Source organism: Schistocerca gregaria, chromosome 7, assembly GCF_023897955.1.
Source record: "Schistocerca gregaria isolate iqSchGreg1 chromosome 7, iqSchGreg1.2, whole genome shotgun sequence".
NCBI classification, from domain to species: domain Eukaryota; kingdom Metazoa; phylum Arthropoda; class Insecta; order Orthoptera; family Acrididae; genus Schistocerca; species Schistocerca gregaria.
In genome coordinates, this window is record NC_064926.1 from 86,934,772 (window position 1) to 86,955,040 (window position 20,269).

At 43.7% G+C, this 20,269-nt stretch overlaps 1 protein-coding gene across 1 annotated transcript in view; it reads right to left on the reverse strand.

Moving 5' to 3' along the window:
- Positions 1-17,647: 17,647 nt before the first annotated feature.
- The window catches only part of LOC126282297 (zinc finger protein 260-like), a 100,155-nt gene continuing 97,533 nt past the window's right edge, over positions 17,648-20,269 (reverse strand). The window contains exon 6 of the mRNA XM_049981951.1: positions 17,648-17,697. Within this exon, the coding sequence (XP_049837908.1) occupies positions 17,648-17,697 (50 nt within the window). The remainder of the gene's footprint in view (positions 17,698-20,269) is intronic.

Genomic DNA, 20,269 nt, shown 5'->3' on the forward strand with positions numbered 1-20,269 from the left:
GTCCCATGGTATGTCTTCCGATTCATACATTCTACACACCAAAGTGAATGGTCGTTTTGTTGCCATTTCCCCCAACGACTTTAGTAATTCTGATGGAATGTTATCTATCCCTTCTGCCTTATCTGATCATAAGTCCTCCAAATCTCTCAAATTCTAATTCTAATACTGGTTCTCCTATCTTCTCTAAATCGGCTCCTGTTTCTTCTTCTATTACATGAGACAAATTTTCCCCTCATAGTGGCTTTCAGTGAACTTTTTCCACCTATCCCCTCTCTTCTCTGCGTTTAACAGTGGAACTCTCGTTGCACTCTTAATATTACCACCCTTGCTTTTAATTTGACCGAAAGTTGTTTTGACTTTCCTACATGCTGAGTCAGTCCTTACGACAATCATTTTTTTTCTCGATTTCTTCACACTTTTTATGCAGGCATTTCGTCTTAGCCTCCCTGCACTTCCAATTTATTTCATTCCTCAGCGACTTATATTTCTGTACTCTAGAATTTCCCTTTACATTATTGTGCTTCCTTCTTTCATCGATCACTGAAGTATTTCTTCTGTTACCCACGGTTTCTTTGCTGTTACCTTCCTTGTACCTATGTGTTTCTTTTCAACTTCTGTGATTGCCTTTCTTACAGCTGTCCATTCTCTTTAACTGTACTGCTTACTGAGCTTTTGTACCTATAGCCTCAGAGAACTTCAAGCGTATCTCGTCATTACTTACTATTTCTGTATACCACTTCTTCGCGTATTGATTTTTCCCGTCTAATCTCTTAAACTTGAGCCTATTCTTCATTACTACAACATTGTGATCTGAGTTTGTATCTCCTGCTGGGTGCGCCTTACAGCCAGTAACTGATTTCGAAATCTCTGTGTGACTATGATGAAATCTAACTGAAATCTTCCCGTATCATCCGGCATTTTCCAAGTATACCTCCTCTTCTGGTGATTCTTGAACAGAGTATTCGTTATTACTAGCTGAAATTTGCCACAAAACTCAATTAGTCTTTTTACTGTCTCATTCCTTGTCCCAAGCTCATACTCCCTCTATCTCTTCATCTTCCGCTAACGACGTCACCATGTACACCTGAACTATCGTTGTCGATGTTGGTTTGCTGTCCATTCTGATGAGAACAACTGTATCGCTGAACTGTTCACCGTAACTCACTCTCTGCCCCACATTCCTATTCATAAGGGATCCTACTCCTGTTATACCATTTTCTGCTGCTGTTGATGTTACCCTGTACTTATCTGACCATAAATCCTTTCTATTTCAGCTCACTGACCCTTACTATATCCAAACTGAGCCTTTGCATTTCCCTTTTCAGATTTTCTAGCTTCCCTCCCACGTTCAGCCTTTTGACACTCCACGCCTCGACTCGTAGAACGCTACCCTTTCGTTGGTTATTCATGCTTTTACTCATTGTCACCTCCCCCATAGCAGTCCCCTCCCACAGATGCGAATGGGGCACTACTGCGGAATCTTTTGCCAATGGAGAGATCATCATTACACTTTTTCAGTTCCAAGCCAATTGTCCTGTGGATACGCGTTATGTGTCTTTAAGGCAGTGCTTTCCATTGCCTTGTATATCCTCATGGCATTGATCGTTGCTGATTCTTCCGCCTTTAGGGGCAGTTTCCCACGCCATGGTCAAGAGAGTGTCCTGAACCTCTGTGTACCCTCTTTAACAAGGCTGTTGGCAGAATGAGGGAGACTTCTTATGCCAGAAGCTTTCGGCCGCTGATGCTGATTATTAACCAAAATTAAAGCGGTGGCGGGTTTCGAACCCAGGACCGAGGACGTTTTGATTACTTATAAATGACGCTACCCAGAGACCATGCGTGCACTGATAACAATTAAATAAAAAGACCTGGTAGTTTACGTGATTGCAGTAGCTGTTAACTTATGATATCTTTATGTCGATCCTTGAGTTATTGGTTAGTTTCAGAGGTAAAAGTGAATTCGTGGAGGAGTCTGATCTATGCTGGCAGCAAAGAGAGGAGTGTACAGATGGCAGTGAGTGGTATTCGATCCAGATTCTGCGCCAGATATCCGCGTCAGCGTCACCATCCAGTAAGTTGACATCAGGAGAAGTATCAAAGTACAGAGTAGCATAAAGTAGAAAGTTGTAGAGGTAGATAAACTTGGTAATGGCTAGATTCCTTGGAAGTAAGTCTTTCACGGTGTGAGAGTGCTTGAAGTATGAATGAGTGCAGACTGCTCTGGATTAACCCATTTGGGTGAATGAGTGGTGTTGGGAAACAAACATAACACTAACATGCACTGCAGCAATACTACACCAGTAGGAAAAGATTAGTTTATGTCTTTTAGATAAGCCTGTATCTCAACGTGGCTGGGTGGGCTCGGTTGTCGTAGTGAGACCCTGGGCACGGCTGTCAGTGTGACGTCACACCAGGGGCGACATCGCCGGGCGAGAGACGAGCTGACGTGGCGTCACCACACGGTCAGATCGGCACCTGTGAGCTACAGGAGACCTGTCCCCCCATTCTGAGGCGGCAGCGCGAACAGCCAGTTGACATGATGACACTGGGGTAGCTCGTCTCTCTCACTCGTGCCAATGGAGAGTGGAAGCACCCACAGGGGTGCCTCGCCTGCACGCAGCGGGTAACGGAGACTTCCGCCTCACGTCGCACGACCACCTGGGACCAGCGCTGTCTGACGCAGGGGTCTTGAGGGGCCTGACCTGAATGTAACGCTGCTGCTGGCCAGAAAGGAGGGATGGCTTGCAACTACACCAAACATAAACAAGCATAGAGTTGTTCTCTGTGTATAAATGCACATACAAAAATTAATTAAGATTTTTGTACGAAAACATTTGCTCTCTAATTCACTAAGCCAACAAAATTCCTGTTTGTGATAATCCACATGGGTGTGATTTGGGAAGCGAGGGGGGGAAAGATGGATGGTGACCTTGAAAAGTAGTTGAACCTAGGTAGTTGCAAGTGTAGCGACCCTCTTTCTGTAGTTACATGGATGGACACCTCATCTACGTCTACATGACTACTCTGCAATTCACATTTAAGTGCTTGGCAGAGGGTTCATAGAACCACAATCATACTATCTCTCTACTATTCCACTCCCGAAGAGCGAGCGGGAAAAACGAACACCTAAACCTTTCTGTTCGAGCTCTGATTTCTCTTATTTTATTTTGATGATCATTCCTACCTATGTAGGTTGGGCTCAACAAAATATTTTCGCATTCGGAAGAGAAAGTTGGTGACTGAAATTTTGTAAAAAGGTCTCGCCGCGACGAAAAACGTCTATGCTGTAATGACTTCCATTCCAACTCGTGTATCATATCTGCCACACTCTCTCCCCTATAACGCGATAATACAAAACGAGCTGCCCTTCTTTGCACCCTCTCGATGTCCTCCGTCAATCCCACCTGGTAAGGATCCCACACCGCGCACCAATATTCTAACAGAGGACGAACGAGTGTAGTGTAAGCTGTCTCTTTAGTGGACTTGTTGCATCTTCTAAGTGTCCTGCCAATGAAACGCAACCTTTGGCTCGCCTTCCCGACAATATTATCTATGTGGTCCTTCCAACTGAAGTTGTTCGTAATTTTAACACCCAGGTACTTAGTTGAATTGACAGCCTTGAGAATTGTACTATTTATCGAGTAATCGAATTCCAACGGATTTCTTTTGGAACTCATGTGGATCATCTCACACTTTTCGTTATTTAGCGTCAACTGCCACCTGACACACCATACAGCAATCTTTTCTAAATCGCTTTGCAGCTGATACTGGTCTTCGGATGTATTTAGAAAGAACAGTACATGTTCTAACATGAGACAAACTTGATATTGGTGATTCATCATTGTAACCAGACTGTGAGCAATGTATTGTGCTGCAGACCAATGGAGTACTTCTCTTTTGACTTTACTTCATCATGTGGACCTAATGAATGTTGGATGGAACCCAATCATCAGTGTTCTGCACTCTCATATCGTGTGCTTACATTGGATTCAGATGGAAACGCTTTCATGAAAGTTGCAAAATCATTAAAAAAAGTGTTATACCATTGCATTCCTTTACAATTTTACTGGGGTTGTAGCTACTATATACTCCACACAAGCACCATTGTTCAGCGAAGCTCATCTGCATTCGTCGGTAATTATGAAGAAATTTTGTGGAAACATGTGATATTATACCTGTACCATTATTCGTCAAAAATATTTGTCAGACTCTCAGTTTCCTAGAGTTTTTAGTTTTGAATATGTATTAGAAATGGGAACACCTTAACTGACTGGATGGTACTGCCACGTGTTAGAACGAGACATACTAACTTCCAACAGTACTGCAACCTGTGTTGTTTCCCCATAAATACGTTAAACTGACGTCCACTCTCGAACTCTTCGAGGCCGTTATGTATTCTGTCTGAATGATTGAAAAATTAAACTGCCGAACCAGGGCCCGAGAAAAATTTCGTAAATGTTGTATACTACTTTGTAGACAATGGTAAGGAGAGGTGGGCTGTCACCGTAGGAAAGCTGAACAGGAGCAGAAATGATTATCGATGAAGTTAGTACAATAAACAGAATATTTAGTTTACTTATATTTTTCCAAGTGTACAAAGAGTCATTATAAGTAATGCACCACGAAATGGTCCAGCAACACGGATGAGTCTGCCTGCACTGCAGCGTCAACCATCGTGCCGGAACCACGACCAGGCGGCGCCAGCACAGCAACACAAAGCGGTAAGGCTCGATGCGCGAGCTCCTGTGTGGCCGCCGGCGACTGTCCCACACTGTGGCGGGAGAGGATCGTCGTAGTCCAGAGCTGGTGGGGGCGTGGCTGGGCGGGCGTGCTCCATTCTGACAGAAACTTCCGATATCGTCGACGCCGGTAAGGCGCTATCAATACGTAATACAACAATAAATACATGGTGCTACGTAGCCCAACACCTTAGCCTTGAGAGATTGTGTGTGCTGTCGCTGCCTCACTGTATGTATTTGGACAGGTGTCTCAACTAGTTGACCTATCGTTGTGGAACACTACACATGATCTACTTGAAAGCTGATGGTTCTCTTCCGCTGCAGCACTGGGGTTTCACCCCATTAAGATTGTCATCCAAATTTGTCGAACTAAAGACAAAAACTATTTTTAGGTAAAAGTATGTTAGTTGTTGGAAATACACTCCTGGAAATTGAAATAAGAACACCGTGAATTCATTGTCCCAGGAAGGGGAAACTTTATTGACACATTCCTGGGGTCAGATACATCACATGATCACACTGACAGAACCACAGGCACATAGACACAGGCAACAGAGCATGCACAATGTCAGCACTAGTACAGTGTATATCCACCTTTCGCAGCAATGCAGGCTGCTATTCTCCCATGGAGACGATCGTAGAGATGCTGGATGTAGTCCTGTGGAACGTCTTGCCATGCCATTTCCACCTGGCGCCTCAGTTGGACCAGCGTTCGTGCTAGACGTGCAGACCGCGTGAGACGACGCTTCATCCAGTCCCAAACATGCTCAATGGGGGACAGATCCGGAGATCTTGCTGGCCAGGGTAGTTGACTTACACCTTCTAGAGCACGTTGGGTGGCACGGGATACATGCGAACGTGCATTGTCCTGTTGGAACAGCAAGTTCCCTTGGCGGTCTAGGAATGGTAGAACGATGGGTTCGATGACGGTTTGGATGTACCGTGCACTATTCAGTGTCCCCTCGCCGATCACCAGAGGTGTACGGCCAGTGTAGGAGATCGCTCCCCACACCATGATGCCGGGTGTTGGCCCTGTGTGCCTCGGTCGTATGCAGTCCTGATTGTGGCGCTCACCTGCACGGCACCAAGGCAGAAGCGACTCTCATCGCTGAAGACGACACGTCTCCATTCGTCCCTCCATTCACGCCTGTCGCGACACCACTGGAGGCGGGCTGCACGATGTTGGGGCGTGAGCGGAAGACGGCGTAACGGTGTGCGGGACCGTAGCCCAGCTTCATGGAGACGGTTGCGAATGGTCCTCGCCGATACCCCAGGAGCAACAGTGTCCCTAATTTGCTGGGAAGTGGCGGTGCGGTCCCCTACGGCACTGCGTAGGATCCTACGGTCTTGGCGTGCATCCGTGCGTCGCTGCGGTCCGGTCCCAGGTCGACGGGCACGTGCACCTTCCGCCGACCACTGGCGACAACATCGATGTACTGTGGAGACCTCACGCCCCACATGTTGAGCAATTCGGCGGTACGTCCACCCGGCCTCCCGCATGCCCACTATACGCCCTCGCTCAAAGTCCGTCAACTGCACATACGGTTCACGTCCACGCTGTCGCGGCATGCTACCAGTGTTAAAGACTGCGATGGAGCTCCGTATGCCACGGCAAACTGGCTGACACTGACGGCGGCGGTGCACAAATGCTGCGCAGCTAGCGCCATTCGACGGCCAACACCGCGGTTCCTTGTGTGTCCGCTGTGCCGTGCGTGTGATCATTGCTTGTACAGCCCTCTCGCAGTGTCCGGAGCAAGTATGGTGGGTCTGACACACCGGTGTCAATGTGTTCTTTTTTCCATTTCCTGGAGTGTAAATGTCGAGTACTGGAATGTTAATACCGTCGCGCTCCTGACGGCTAAAATGTCTGAAATAGATCCCTCAAACGCTGCAAAGGTGCAGCGTCAGTGGATTTCTATCTTTCCACATCCCTGACAGCTAAAAATAGCTCTCTGCTGCTTGTATTGTTCCATAATAAATATACAAGTAGTTGAAACTCTGAATCTGGGTGACACTGACAGTATATGAAACTGCATACCTTGTTTATTACCTATATGTAAAATCCACCTGTCTTTATGCACATGCTGAAACGTTTTCTAATGATTATTTTACAGCATTGATGTCAATGAACCAAGGTATTCGAACTCTAATTGGACTTCCATTTCGTTGTACAACTCTGGAGACGTAGAGTTGATGTAGCATATGATGTACAAGATAGTAGTGTCATACTGTTGTAGTCTGCGTCCATTATGTGAGGAAAGCTGTACGAGAGAACCTTTCTAGATGAATGTATATCAGGCACTGGAAAAAGATTTCTTGCATTGGCATGTTAACAGAATCGCTTTCTCCAGACGACTAAGAGACCAGAACTGTTGTGATTCTACACTGAAGCTCCAAAGAAACTGGTATAGGCATGTGTATTCAAATACATAGATATTTAAATGCGCGGAATACGGCGCTGCAGTCGGCAACGCCTATATAAGACAAGTGTCTGGGGCAGTTGTTGGATCGGTTACTGCTGCTACAATGGCAGGTTACCAATATTTCAGTGAGTTTGAACGTGGTGTTATAGTTGGCGGACGAGCGATGGGATACAGGGTCTCCGAGGTAGCGAAGAAGTGGGATTTTTCCCGTATGACCATTCCACGAGTGTACCGTGAATATCAGGAATCCAGTAAACATCAAATCACCAACATCACTGTGGTCGGAGAAAGATCCAGCAAGAACGGGACCAACAACTACTGAAGAGAATTGTTCAATGTGACAGGAGTGCAACACTCCCACAAATTGCTGCAGATTTCAATGCTGGGGCATCAACAACTGACTGCGTGCGAACCATTCAACATCATTCATACGGGCTTTCGGAGCCGAAGGCCACTCGTGTACCCTTGATGACTGCACGACATAAAGCTATTCGCCTCGTCTGGGCCCGTCGACACCGAAACTTGAGCACTGATGACTGGAAACATATTGCTTGGTCGGACGAGTCTCGCTTATGATTGTATCGAACGGATGGTGCTGTACGGTTATGGAGGCAACCTCATGAACCCATGGACCCTGCATGTCAGCAGGGGATGTTCAAGCTGGTGAACGCTCTGTAATGGTATGGGGCGTGTGCAGTTGGAGTGACATGAGACCCCTGATACGTCTAGATACGACTCTGATAGGTGACATGTACGTATGCATCCTGTCTGATCGCCTGCATCTATTCATATCCATTGTGCATTCCGACGGGCTTGGGCAATTCCAGTACGCGCGAAACCTCACACGTTCAGAATTGGTACAGAGTGGCTCCAGGAACACTCTCCTGAGTTTAATCACTTCCGCTGGCCACCACACTACCCAGACACAAACATTATTCAGTATATCTGCGATGCCTTGCAACGTGCAGTTCAGAAGAGATCTCTACCCCTCCTACTCTTACGGATATACGGACAGCCCAGCAGGATTCACGATGTCAGTTACCTCCAGCACTGCTTCAGACATTAGTCGAGACCACGTCACATCGTGTTGCGGCACTTCTGCGTGCTCGCGGGGGCACTGCACGGTATTAGGCAGGTGTACCAGCATCTTTGGCTCTTCAGTGTGAAATTATAATATATTTAAGTGTAAAATCGCTTAGTCTTAGCTATACGCCTGAAAGCTCTATTAACATACAGAACTCGGCCATTGTGACAAGGCAAACAGCCCATATTGGACAACAGCTGAGCATCTGCCAGCATTCCTAATAGAATGACGTGGCGCCGGTTGCGCCAGTGTCGCAGGTGAAAGCAGCCTCTCTGTGGCGGCGCATCGCATGATGTGGACCGCAGCGGTGGGTTCTGGCGATATTGGTCCACAACCGAAGGTGGTCAGTCGGTCCGTACTCTGGCTGGCAGTGGCACAGCAGTAACTGTGGCTGACGGTGGTTCGTGGCCGTAGAGACCCAGGTGTGCCCCAGCGAGTGTTCACGCGTGGCTTTTACGGTCGTGGCGCAAGAGGACGGAAAACTCTCCAGGCGTTGTGTTAAAGACGCAGTTGTTCCTACCACACAACATGACAGTGATAACAATACGGTTTTAAAGTAAGTTATTTGAACTGTAACTTCAGAAGGCAGTTCTTTAAACTTAGAGGAAAAGTGGACTCACGGTTTTTGAATTGAAATAACGAGATACTATACGACATTTGTGTTACCCACTTTCAATTTCCTGCCAAACTTAAACTTCAATGACAACTGTTTAAGTGGTGGCATTTAGAGGGGAAAACTGTGCTATAAATAGCTCGCTTTTTAGCGAAAATGTTACGTAGATCAGCAAACAGTTTACTTTCTTTTGTCCTAGCGTCTTGGGTTCTATACAATAGGTAACCCAACTCCACATTAATGCCAGGAGAAAAAGCCATTAGTCATACTTAGCACAAGCGACCTACTTCCACCAGCAGGTCAATGCAAAGTCTTGAAGTAACGCTAGTGTATACCTAAGACAACAATCCGACTTTCACAGTTGTGTCATAGGAGTGGGGGGAAAACGCACTAGCACAAATGGATTATTTTTGACTTTTCCAGAAATTTTTGAATTTCCCTCTTTTTTATACATGGGGCAACTGGCCTCCTATTAGGAGAAGTCTGGCAACAATGAATGACATCATAAGGGGATGGGAATCGGTGGTGAAATCCATTGACTCATAGATGACGTCATTGGTGACCTACGTTGCACAAGAACCGTCACTGATTACTTACTCACTATGACTGCTTCTACAGATGATTGTCATGATGAAACGATACAGGAAGTGAAATAAAAATCTGATAAAAAATCTCAAAGAATTTCCATATGATGCAGTGATTCGAGTAAACATTGGGGAAGATGAAACTTCCTGGCAGATTAAAACTGTATGCCCGACCGAGACTCGAACTCGGGAACTTTGCCTTTCGCAGGCAAGTGCTCTACCAACTGAGCTACCGATGCACGACTCACGTCCGGTACTCACAGCTTTACTTCTGCCAGTATCCGTCTCCTACCCTCCAAACTTTACAGAAGCTCTTCTGCGAACCTTGCAGAACTAGCACTCCTGAAAGAAAGGATACTGCGGAGACATGGCTTAGCCACAGCCTGGGGGATGTTTCCAGAATGAGATTTTCACTCTGCAGCGGAGTGTGCGCTGATATGAAACTTTCTGGCAGATTAAAACTGTGTGCCCTACCGAGACTCGAACTCGGGACCTTTGCCTTTCGCGGGCAACTGCTCTTCGCAGAAGAGCTTCTGTAAAGTTTGGAGGGTAGGAGACGGATACTGGCAGAAGTAAAGCTGTGAGTACCGCACATGAGTCGTGCATCGGTAGCTCAGTTGGTAGAGCACTTGCCCGCGAAAGGCAAAGGTCCCGACTTCGAGTCTCTGTCGGGCACACAGTTTTAATCTGCCAGGATGTTTCATATCAGCGCACACTCCGCTGCAGAGTGAAAATCTCATTCTGCATTGGGGAAGATGAAGTGCAACAGAAATTAAACTCTTTGCAAACACCAGCTGAAAAATAATGTTTAAAGAAGCAGTGCTCTTGATGTAGTATGAGTTACTCATCAATCATAAGACATTCTGTAGGAAAATATGTATTCGTATGTTTTTCCCTATAAATATCAGAAATTCACCAACAGAAAATAGTAGGAAGATTTCTTCATCTCATTAAAAATGTTTAAACCCCACTATTTAATTCATGGTTGCGTTAAATAATCAACCATTATTGCATTTTCTTGTAATTTTCGATGTCTTTTTTATACACTACACAATATAACATACCAAACTGATGGAGACGGCGGAAAACTGCTCTGGTTTTATGCTAGGCTAGGTTTAGACGGTTGTGTCCTACTTTTGGACATCTGAGCACTTCGTCGCCTTATCTCCAGGTAAATGTTTGAAAATAATACTTCGTGTTTTAGCAGGGATTCTTTGGGTAAATGGCTGGTTGTTTCATTTGGTTTGAAACGTCCCCTTTGTAAAATTTATACACGACTGTGCTTAAACTGACACACAATAGTTTTTAGCGCAACGCAGTCTGACTTTCAATAATCCCTACAAGAGAATTGCCCTGACTAACATTAACCTATATGTTTCACAAATCACTTACCTCACAAAAATCTTCGTTACTCAAGCTACTCCAATGCAGCGAGCGCCACTACTGCCAGCTAAATAAAAGATTCGAACTACTGAAGGCACTAACTACTGATAGGCATAGTTAGCAAATGAAAGATTTTAATAGAGAACAAACAATGTATTTACCTCACTAGTCATAATATATATAGCAGTTCATGACACCAATTCTTACAAATTTCAAAACTCCGCCATCTCTCTCCCCACGTCCACCACTGCTGGCGGCTCACCTCCAACTGCGCAACGCTACGCGCTGTTAGCATCCAGCTGCCGCTGCCCGACACTACAATGGCAGACAACAATGCAAACTAAACACAGACTGCGCACAGTACAGCCAGTGATTTTTCATACAGAGCGCTATGTGGCGTTACCAATAAGAAAACCTAAATAGCCTACTTACAGGTTCTCCGCCCACATCAGAAAAATAGAAACAATTATTGACTGTGACCGTTTCAACAACAGAAGACAGCATCACCCATACGACAGTTTGTGGGGGTTGGGGGGGGGGGGGGCGGGGTTAGATCTGGGGGATTTGGAGTATTTTTAATTTGGCGACTTGTAACTGCTCATACGAAATTCCAATTCCTACCCTGTTAAAATACTGGAAATGCTCACTTTTAAATCATTTCAGTGAATGAAAAGCATGTGACTACACGACATCATTTTTTTCTTTCTGATAGATCTAATGGGGGAAGGACAGCATCCCTTGTTGCACTCTGTGTGAGCGTGGGATTGATCTGAGATGTACCCTTTACCCTGTGGCTCCTACAAGATGCAATTTCCACCCCCATACTATTACAGAAGTCAGACAGACGCTCCTAACGTTCTAAAGAGAAATGCCTGAAAAACTTTCAGCAATAAATATCTTCTGGAGTCGTCCGCTGTAAGGAAATGACACAAAAATTCTTACATAACTAGTGGGATACTTGGGTACTGGAGTAGTGCTAGTTAGTGTAAGGAAAACATGAAACTAACGAAAATTATTATTTATTTTGCAAAAATTATGAGAAAATCACAATGGCACTTTTAATTATGAACCGAACACGTTATTTCCGGGTTCTTTTCGGAATGTGAAGTTACCTCTTAAGGATAGGATTCGCTAAAGAAATTTCTGTACAAAGTTTAAGATTGTTATTGACTTGGCAGAATGGCTGATAGCCGCGCCCATTCAACTTGAATAATTATCTGTTAGAATGTTGCTAGGTATGGTCGAGGCTGTCGTGTGTGAATTGCAGTGAAGTGTACTGTTGTGGATGAAATATGGAGCTCGCAATAGCTGTAGCGCACAATACCATAAGCTGCGATGACTGCTGTCTGCGTCGCTCGCTGCTGACAAATAAGATAACTCTCGTTCTATCTGGATTGACCTTCGACAATCAAACTCCCCCTATGCCTTGATGAAGTCAAGGACTCCTATTTGCCCCTAATCTAACTATTGGCGTGTTACACAGGTATGATAACCAGTCCATTGCGATGCCACTCAAAAATTCGCTCACAGGCGTTTAACTACAACTCTGTCCGTTCACACCGCTTAATAAGTGTGGCGGCAAACACAGTGAACAACACTTAATCGTAAGGACTCAATATAAAGTCGCACTCCGGTTCGTTCTCGACAGAGGTGCTCTCCCAGTGAAGTACTGAGGAGAGACTTGTTCCTCGCTCTTTGAGTACACATACGAGCGCGCACGCTCTCGTTACGTGTTCTCGCTCCAAGAGCGACAACGGAACGGCCCCTCTCCACGCCAGACGTGAAGGGGTATATCTTTCGGTCTCTTCAATTACTCCTTCAGCTCAAGGCGTCAGAAATATCGTCTGCCAATCAGCATTGCTCTTCTAAAACGGGAGATTGACTTTCCGTTTATGGTGACCAATCCGGAAATCTGTAGTATCGGCGTTTGGCGTTTGCTGTCTCCCTGTGAAAATCTCTGAAACTGCTTGCTATGTGGGATGAACGCATAGTCTGGGCGCACCCACACAATGTAGCGGAATTTGCTTTTAAGCCGAACACGGGGTCGTTCTTTCACTCAGGCAAACGCTGTCTGCTCTACGGGCGGTCACCAGCCGACATAGATGGGTTGGGACCGGCCTCCTGGCGGGCGGTTGCCTCTCTCGAACTAAAAGCTCCTGCGATCGTCGTGTCTGGAATGTATGTGTGTACGCCAGCCTCGAGTAATTCAACCACAGTGCGCATTTGCGATTTATTAGTTATTTGCATATCGTTTATATGAATTCATACAACATTGACTTTATATTATCGAGTTTGGGTTCGAATGAAGCGTCTTGATGTGCGGAATATGATTGTGAAGGCGGAATATGTAAGCAATGAAGGTCAGGAGACTACGACGTCTTACACCTGGTACGGGCGCCCTAGTTAGAAATGGCAACAATATCAGAAAAAGTATCGTATTCGCTGTTTAAAATCTTATCATTCTTAAGCTTAAAGAAACATCTCACAGTTTCATTGTCATCACTGTCACAAACTAGTTCCAAAAGAATTTCCACACGTATTGCATAAAACAAAAAAGGAAACTCCTTGTTGTCTCCTTACGAAAAGATAAGAAAACATGATACATACGCAATATTTATAAGTAGTTTCATTCACATACGTACAAATGAATAAATATTTTATTCGATCTCCTGAAGTGGAAGAGTTACTCACTCGTGTCCGGTCAAGCGCGATAACAGAAGAACGCCAACACTCGCATCGGTTGAGATGCATAATGCTGCCTGTTTGACGTGAGACATACCACCGACATTGACTCCGGTTACACTATTCCATACATGTAGGCAAAAAGGGAAATACATTGTTTTCCTTGGAGGCTACTGTAGTGGTGCAGTGCGCCATGCACAGGGGGAGGAGGAGGGGTGATGCCCAGTTCATACGTAAACTCTGCAGTTACGCGCACACTCCCAGAACTATCAGGATTAAACGGCGAAAAAAATGTTTTTGCAGCTCGTGTCCCAGAGCGTAGCAAGTTTTGTCACCCCCATGGAGCTACTAGTACTCGGTGCCGACCGCACCTTCAGCACCTCGCTGTCCCCTCCCCCCTCCGCTCTTGCTACACCACTACAAATGTGGACAACCTCTTTAGAGGTACTATTGAAATTACAACCGTGTATAAATTTGGTTCAATGTACCTGCAATCCGTGCTGTCTCCTCGACAACTCATACATTAGAATCTCTTACCAATCAACGTCGGACCGATGGCCCTAGCAGTCTGGTCCCTTCAATCCCACAAACCAACCAACCAGCCAATCAACGTCCACTGCAATTTATTATCTGTTACTGTCTACAGCAACATAGAGTGCACTTTCTAATTATGGCAACTACTTCAGGTAAATATTAGAGGTTCATTCAGAAAATAATTTGGCCTCTGAATAATCCGTTTAGAATTCACACTGGTTCATATGATATAGAACGAATCAATAACTCTGTTGACATAGTGTCGTAGCATTTTTAGTATTGAGCGTTCAAAACATCGGTATTATAATCTTTCTCCCAAATGTAAGTCCTAATCCTTGACCAAGTGCCAAGTTCGTGTCACTCCAATTAGTGCTTCATGAGGTGCCACATTTTTCTGTTAGGATTACGTGCACAATTCAATGCGAGATGCATCTCCACAGCGAAACTTCGTCTCGAAATCTGGCAGAAAATCCAAAGAGATTCTGTTCGTCTGTGAAGTACGTTAGCGGCAAGAAACAGTCAATGCCTTCTGTGCACGATAGCAATGGAGATACTATCGAAGACAGTGCTGCCAAAGTAGTGTTACTAAACACAGCCTTCCGAAACGCCTTCACAAACGAAGACGAAGTAAATATTCCAGAATTCGAAACGAGAACAGCTGCCAACAAGAGTATCGTAGAGGTAAATATCCTAGGAGTAGTGAAGCAACTTAAATCACTTAATAAAGCAAGTCTTCTGGTCCACACTGTATACCAATTAAGTTCCTTTCGGAGTATGCTGATGCATTAGCTCCATACGTAACAATCTTATACAACCGTTCGTTCGACGATTTGGGAGACAATCTGAGCAGCCGTCTTACGTTGTTTGCAGATGACGCTGTCGTTTATTGACTAATAAAGTCATCAGAAGAGCAAAACAAACTGTAGAACGATTTAGAAAAGATATCTGAATGGTGCGAAAAGTTGCAGTTGGCCCTAAATAACGGAAAGTGTGAGGTCATCCACATGAGTGCTAAAAGGAACTTGTTAAACTTCGGTTACACGATAAATCGGTCTAATCTAAAAGTCGTAAATTCAACTAAATACCTATGTATTTCAATTACGAACAAATTAAATTGGAAGGAACATACAGAAAATCTCGTGGGAAAGGCTAAGCAAAGTCTGCATTTTATTGGCAGGACACTCAGAAAATGTAACAGACCTACTAAGGAGACTGCCTACACTACGCTTGTCCGTCCTCTTTTAGAATACTGCTACGCGGTGTGGGATCCTTACCAGATAGGACTGACAGAGTACATTGAAAAAGTGCAAAGAAAGGCAGCACGTTTTGTATTATAGCGAAATATGGGAGAAAGTGTCACAGAAATGATGCAGGATTTGGGCTGCACAACATTAAAAGAAAGGCGTTTTTCGTTGCGACGCAATCTTCTCACGAAATTCCAGCCACCTACTTTCTCCTCCGAATGCGAAAATATTTTGTTGACACTGACCTCCATAGGGAGGGACGATCACTACGATAAAATAAGGGAACTCAGAGCTCACACGGAAAGATATAGGTGTTTGTTCTTTCCGCGTGCTATACGAGATTGGAATAATAGAGAATTGTGAAGGTGGTTCGATGAACCCTCTGCCAGGCACTTAAATGTGATTTGGAGAGTATCCATGTAAATGCAGATGTAGACAATTAGAATTCCTGAGTCTTCCACGTCGTTATAAGTTAAGAGTCGAGATATTCAATTCATATTCCCATAAACTGTTAACTATTGAGATTATATGTCGGAATTTACAGATGAGGGTTTCATATTCGCCAAACTCGTCCAGTACCCTGTGTGTACAACATAGAACAGTCTCCCCCATGAAAATGAGGTCAAAGTTTTCTGTTTTAATTATCATATTCTGATATTAAACTTACAAATGTTAATTCTATAATGTTGTCCGACTCAGTCAGTGATGATTTATGGAGACACACTGGAACCGTGAGTTCTCTTCGCTATTAATATTAGATGCTAAACTACGAATTTTTATTTTTAACCATTTATGATTGGTGTTATACTTTTCGTTAGGTGCATCGATACTACAGGTATCTGGATGCTTAGTATCAGAGTAAACATTACGTAACCTAGAATACAGAGAAATCAAACAATTTATTTTTGGCATCTTTCTTGAAAATATTGGTGTAGTAGAATATGCTGTTCCGTAGATATTTGTCAATAATAAACTGGAAAGTAACTTGTATAACAATGGGGCTATCAACATAGAGAAGCAAAGTAGGAATATGGTATGTGTTCACACCAATATCCTCATGTTTTGATGAACAATCCACTCATTTTTACACTCATTTTAACGAACTTGAGAACAGTAATGAGCCCCTTACAAAACAATTTCAAGGACTTAATGATAAATGTTCAAAAAATCATGAATCTGTTATAGAACGTTTTGATGCACAGGCTACTCATTTCGAAGAGCTTAATCACAAATTCGAAGAGCATAAAATTTTTTTAGATGCGCTCCGTGACAATCAGAAAGCACTCTCTACGAATTAAAAGACAGCTACAAAGCGGTAACAGATCGTGTAAATGATATTACAAAAGAGGTTACCAATGTCACATCTCGTTTAATCGAACTAGCTACAGCTCATGGTAACCTAAATCATCGTGTGTTAGACAAAGAAGCAGTCCTTGATGAACAACTTAATACCATTTCTGAAACTCAGCGGTAAGCAAAGCCAAAACTTAGGAAGTCGGTACCCACTGAAATTGTTGCTACTTTGCAAAAGAAAACGTGTAGTCATGCTGTACAGTTATAGATGGTACTGCCAAAATTCACGGCCAATCGGACAATCTGAAAGCTGAATATGATGAACTCGCCGACACTGTAGCACAATTAAAATTAAATCATGACAATCATTCTTAAGGTACACAACCGGTACACTTTCCCGAAACTGAAGAATGTCAATCACTTGAAAACTTTCGACAGCTACAGATGCAAATTAATCGTCAAATCAAACAGGAACTTAATAAACTTAGTGCTCGCATGTCTGACAATAAGAACGATACCATTTCCCGGGACTGCTCACGTAACTTTGCCACGCATTGTATCGATAAGAATATAGAACATTCTAGGCAGCCTCAGCTTACTAAACCGGTCAGAGAAAGAGACCTTTTACAATCACATGACACCTCTCGCATCTGTTTCAACCGACAGCATTCTTTTGATAATTTTTGAACCGATGGATAAAATTACAAGTATTTTTTATCTGTCAGGAAATTCAAAGTATTTCGTAATGGTCCTAACTGTCTGCATCCCTTGGACTGGACTCAAAAATTTACTTTTTCTTTGCCGCCAAACTGGCCTGTCTCTCATAAATTAGAATTTATTGTATCTTTTTGGAAGGGGGAGCATCTACGAGAATGCGACTTATTGCACGTCAATTTTTTTCAGTTGAATTTCAAAGCGCTTCCCTCTCAGCGTACTGGTCTGAGACGGTAAAGCGTGCTATGACAGATAAATTGATAAATTTACCGAATTTCAACAACTGGAATTTTGAAACGTTGACACAATACTTTGAGTACATGGTACAACAAAACCAGCATTTACTTGAGCCATTCAGCCCGTCAGGTTTGACCCACCTCTGTATTTCAGAACTTCTAGGAAATCTGAAATGTGCATTAAGAACAGGTCAACAAACATCTAACATACATGCTTTCCATGACGTTTTACAGTTACTTGACACTGATCAGTCGTTTTCTCAGCAGAAGAATAACAATAACTTTCCTAACAACAGCGGCAGTTTTCACTACAAACACAACAGTGGTCATTCTGGTACGTTTTTCAATCAAAATAAGAGCAACTATTTTAGAAATGAAAGACACAACAGAAATTTTGGCAGTAACAACCTGAATTTTAATGGTAATCAGCAACGACATTTTCAGCAGAACCATAGTCTTCCTAATAACTACCAACAGCAGAAACACAATTTTCAACAGTCTAGTCAGCAATATGTTAATTCCAGACAACACATAAATCAGCCTTTGCAGCAATAGCTGTCGCAGCAGCAATCATTCTCTCAAAATGATTCTGGTAATAATTTTATACACAGGAACACTTGCCGTAACTACAGACAACAGCCGGACCAGAAAAATTCTTATGGCAATGCCCAGCATTTTCAAGGTCACAGTGGATTTTCAGTTGCGACAAGGTAATCAAAATCAGAGCCCCAGCACACTGTTCACATCATTGAAGACGCATCTGCCAACGTACCGAACGGTACAGACGCTACGCGACAATGACTAGCGGACCAGGTGTCATATGATGTCGACGCCGCACAGGTTACATCGCATTCCGCACACGTTATAGAGCACATGACTCGCTTCCAAGACATCAGGGATTTACTGTTACGTGAAACTGAACAGCCTCTCAAACTGTTTTGTCATCCAGTTATTATCATTCAAGTTGGCAAACATGTATTAAAAGCAGTTCTGGATTCTGGTTCTTCCGTTACTGTCATGAGTGACGCAGCATTCAACCGCTGCAATTCTGAAGTTTCTTGTGCGATGTTACCTCTCAATAAAATCAAAATAAATCGTCCCGTACCTGGTAAAAGCGCTGAAGTCAGACGTCAAATTCACTTACAATTTTCTACTCAAGGTCACACATTTTTCGCCAACTTTCTTATCGTCCTATTATTAACTACTGAAGTCATTCTGGGCATCGATTTCTTAAACAGACATAAAACAGTGCTGGATTTTAACAACAGTAGTATTACGTTACAAAACGATGACAGAATGTTGTTTTTAAATTTTGATCAGAGCCTCTCTAGCGAGGAACAAGATATCAGTCGCCTGCATTTTCTTTCTTCATTTAGAAATATCGACAGGTACACCACACAATTTAATTCTGCTGACCCTCACTGTGGGCCCAACGATGCCCGCACTGTGACTGACATTTTCGACACGATTCAGGACAAAGCCACCTCTGACTTTCGTAAACAACAATTACGGGCAATCCAACAAACTCATGCTCACGTCTTTGATAATGTACCTGGCACTATTCTTGGTTTTCTTTATGAATTTCAAGTTAAGCCACACAATAATTTCGTTGAACGACACTACACCATTCCCTTTGTCTATCGTCAGAAAGTTAAAGAAGAAAGTAATTACAAGCTATTGCGGCGGCAGCCGGCCCTTATAGCAGTCCGCTTCATATTGTGCGGAAAGAAACATGGTTCACTAAGGTTTGTTCTCGATTGTAGTCAAATTGACAACATTATTATTCCGGAAATCGATAGACCGCAAACATTGGAAGAGATTCTTCAGAGATTTCAAGGCGTCACAGTTTCCTCTTCTCTCGATTTAAAATACAGTTGCACCCCAGTTGCCGCAAATATACGGCCGTTCTCTGTTTTGGTATATGCGGCCAGTTCTGTAAACTTCCTTTTGGATCAAACATTTCGGCTGCAGCATTCATCAGGGGTGAAATTCTATTTTACCGGAGCATTTGAAATATAAGATTATCATTTATGTCGGTGGTATTCTCGTATCCGAAAAGATCTGGGGTGAGCACAGTGATGCCACCGGATATTTGTTACAAGTATTTTCTGATCATTGTGTTACTGTCAGATTGAGCAAACCTGAATTCGCCAAATCTAACATCAAATTTTTAGGTCACGTCATATCTGTTTATAACAAGGAACCTGACCCGGATAAGTTGCAAGCTATCCGTGACATCACCACACCCACTTCCAAAGGTAAAGTCACAATTTTTCTCGGTTTCGTAAATTTTTTGCATCGTTTTATGCACTACAAGACTCTCGATACCCCAAGTTTGTGGCAACTTAGCGGCAAAAGCTCCAATCGGTTCTGGCACGACCAAGCTCAGCAAGAATAGGTGCCATGTATAATTTTGGTTTCTGAATCGATTGTGAGCGAGCATCGATGTTGTAAAGCTGCATCGCAGAAGTTATAAGTAGGCTGTTTAGGTTTTTTTATTGGTAACGCCGCCGCCACGTAGCGCTCTGTATGAAAATCACTGGCTGTGCCGTGTGCAGTCTGTGGCTGGTTTGCATTGTTGTCTGCCATTGTAGTGTTGGGCAGCGGCAGCTGGATGCTAACAGCGCGTAGCGTTGCGCAGTTGGAGGTGAGCCGCCAGCAGTGGTGGACGTGGGGAGAGAGATGGCGGAGTTTTGAAATTTGTAAGAATTGGTGTCATGAACTGCTATATATAGTTAAG